The sequence below is a fragment of the Lucilia cuprina genome, chromosome 4, assembly GCF_022045245.1.
Source record: "Lucilia cuprina isolate Lc7/37 chromosome 4, ASM2204524v1, whole genome shotgun sequence".
Classification (NCBI taxonomy): Eukaryota; Metazoa; Arthropoda; class Insecta; order Diptera; family Calliphoridae; genus Lucilia; species Lucilia cuprina.
In genome coordinates this window covers 11,733,203-11,736,531 of record NC_060952.1, presented here as the reverse complement: position 1 = coordinate 11,736,531, position 3,329 = coordinate 11,733,203, and the positions used below count along the sequence as shown (strand labels likewise).

General features: G+C 28.6%; 1 protein-coding gene across 7 annotated transcripts in view; it reads right to left on the bottom strand.

Moving 5' to 3' along the window:
• Positions 1 to 3,329, bottom strand: part of LOC111690180 (serine-rich adhesin for platelets) — a 59,531-nt gene that overhangs the window by 26,910 nt on the left and 29,292 nt on the right. For all 7 annotated transcript variants that reach the window (XM_046950226.1, XM_046950227.1, XM_046950228.1 and 4 more), the window contains exons 3-5: positions 2,617 to 2,818; positions 1,755 to 1,866; positions 973 to 1,582 (exon numbers count right to left, since the gene is read on the bottom strand). In XM_046950226.1, coding sequence (XP_046806182.1) covers positions 973 to 1,582; positions 1,755 to 1,866; positions 2,617 to 2,818 — 924 coding nt within the window. The remainder of the gene's footprint in view (positions 1 to 972; positions 1,583 to 1,754; positions 1,867 to 2,616; positions 2,819 to 3,329) is intronic.

Sequence of the window (3,329 nt, the reverse complement as noted above, 5' to 3'; positions counted from 1 at the left end):
AGTCTATAGTCTAGTCTATAGTCTAGTCTATAGTCTAGTCTATAGTCTAGTCTATAGTCCAGTTTACAGTCTAGTCTATAGTCTAGTCTACAGTCTAATCTATAGTCTAGTCTATAGTGTAGTCTATAGTTTAGCCTTATATGTGTGTAGACTTACTTCTGTAGGGATTCGTTATTATTATGTAGTTTAGACAGATTTAACATAATTTTCTTATACTTTCAACTACATATACATATGTATGACATATGTAATTCATAAAATATCTCATTCACATTTTAAAATTTTGTTCAATAATATTTCAAGGTGAATAGGTAGTAAGTATGTTAACTATTTTCGCTTTCAAAACTGCATGTATTATAAATTCCTAATGACTATGATTGTATAATTTTTATTAATCCCACTAAATAAAACAAATGGTAAAAAGTAGTTTAAGGTGAGTTTTGCACTTGAAATATTTTTAAAACAGTAATTTGTAATCGAGCTAAATACACGTTGAAATTGCAAATGCGCAAACAAGTGATGCGCGTTTATTTAATTGAAAATATAAAATAAATTTTATATTTTGTTGTAATTGTAAATTCACAACACGTTTTCAAAAAAAACACAAAAATTACAACATTTTTTTTTCTTGTATAAACAAAAGTCAGTCAAATTACGTTGTGAACTATTTTAACTGCATGGAGTTTCAGTTATTTTTTTTTTTTTTTCATGATTAAGATGAACTATGAATAATAAAAGAAACAAAGAAATTTCTTCACATATGTGTAAGTATGATTCAAAAGAAACATAAAAGTTTTAAATGGAAGTATAGAAATTAAAATAAAGTTAAGTAAGGAAAAAATTAAATATTTAACAGAATCTTATAGTTTGAACAAAGTACATAAAGAAGAAAATAAAAAAAAATAATTAAAAACAAAATCCAAACTGTTTTACTGTATTACTTTAAATAATCTATACATTTTAAGAACTTACCTTCTGATGGAGCCATAAGCTTAACAAAATTATCTGGAAACACACCAATTTTTCCTCTTAATTCACCCTTCCACCAACCCTTGTCGGGCAAATCCATACTGTGTATGGTTATAATGTCACCTACTTTCAGCTCAAGTTCATCATCGTTTTGTGGTGCATAGGGAAATTCAACACGACAATAATCTCGTTGAGGTTTCGGTGGCAAACTGGGTGCAGCATCATCGCCTCCAGCACCACCCAGTAACAGTGATGATGATGATGATGCTGACGATGTTGTTGTTGCTGCCACTGTTGTGCCGGATGTTAGAGTTGAAGAATTGTTGCTGGTAATTGTGGTGGCAGCAGCAAGTAAATCTTCTTTGGAATTATGAAAACTAAGACGATTTATTTTCTTTGTGCCGGCTGCTGTAGATATTGAAGACGCTGATGATGCAGTTAATGTTGACGAAGTGGCAGCTACTGTATTATTAGCACTTTTAGTTATTTGTTTTGATTGTGATGGTGGTCGTTTGCTGGCAAATACGGGAGATGATTCAATAAGTTTAACAAAATTTGAAGGAAAAACACCAATTTTATTTTTTAAACGTCCACGCCACCAGCCTTCTTCGACCTAAATGCATAGAGTAATAGAAAAATGTAAAGAATTTAATAAAATAAACACCAAAGAAATTAGAACATATTTATCAGCACATTGTCATAGTTGTTATTATTGTTGTAACTATGCAATCTTTAGGATTAGAGGGTTGTATTCTTTATATGAATATTTATTTGTTGGTACTAACCTCCCCTAGGAATTCAATGACATCACCCACGGCCAGCGATAGTTCGTCATCGTTGACTTGCGTATAACTGTAAATAACTTTACAGCGTCGATTACTCGTCGTCGTTTTGTCTCTGTAATAATAAAATAAAAATAATATAACAAAAAGGAAAAGTTCAAATTATCGTTTATAATGGAAATGTTTTTTTTTTGTTTTATTAACTTTCACATATTTTCTAAAAACAAAAAAGCAAATGTAAAGATTTTTATTACTTTATAAAACATACAAACAATTATTGCAAGTATATCGTGCATACTGTCATTTAAATGTTAATAGTATTTGCAGAGCTTTTAAAATCAGAGAAACGGAAATAACAAAAAATATATTTTGAAATGTTCATACATGATAAACATAAATATTTAATGATATTTGAAATATTTAAGGATTGTTATCTATGTTTCTTTGAAATTATTATAATATTTTCTAAATATTTCTTTAAAGTACGTATGTTGACAATGTACTTATTTCATACATTACTTATACTCAGCAAAAAAAAAGAACTTCCAAAGAAGCAAAAAAGAAGTAGAATTTACTCCATGGAAGTACTGAAAAAGACTTAAAGATGTGATGATTTTAACACAGTCTTGTCATAGGAGTGATGTTCATTTTATTTGATTCCAAATTCACTACATCTGAAGTCATTCTTTTGAAGTCTTGATAAATGTTATTCTTTTGGAAATACTTCGTTTTATTTTTGCTGGGATAATAATGAGTTTTCGTTACCAACTTTTAATTGATTCAAAATTTAATTTGTTTAATAGAAATAAAAGCCTTCAGCGTCTGTCTAACTATCAAGAAATTTTTATAAAATTATATTACTAACCTTAATACCACTGTATTATCCTCATTCATATCGACAACACGAACAAAATTATCTGGAAACATGCCCGTTTTGCCATTTGTTTGTAATGTACCCTCCCACCAGCCACCTGGCATCTGTTTAATACTGTGTATTATAGCACCTTTGATTAGATCTAGTTCATCTGGTTCCTTGGCTGTGTAATCATACTCCACAATGGCGGTAACTAAAATGAAAGTATCCAAAAAAGGACAAACAAAATTTAATGATATTGCAAAAAAAATCTATAAAATAATATGTTAGAAATTTAAGAAATTTTTAATAAATTTTAAAATGTTTGAAAAAAAATTAAATTTATACAGTTTTGTTTTTTTGTACATAGTTTTTATGAAATACATCAATTTATATTGCTGTTACTTCTTTTTTATTATTAGTTTTTAAACAATTAAAGTGGTATTTAAACCTTTTTGCTTATAAAAATGTTTACAAAATTACAGAAAATATAAAATTTACATACAATGCTGACAAATTATGCACACCCCTCTAACCATGTATGGCAGGTGTAAACGCCTCTACAAAATTTTGAAATTTTAACTTCAATCGAAGTGCAACATTATGTTTTTTAATTGTCATTATTATACCCTACACCACTATAGTGGGGAGGGTATTATACGTTTGTGCTGATGTTTGTAACATACAAAAATATTGGTCCAATACCCACCTTAAAGTATACCGAT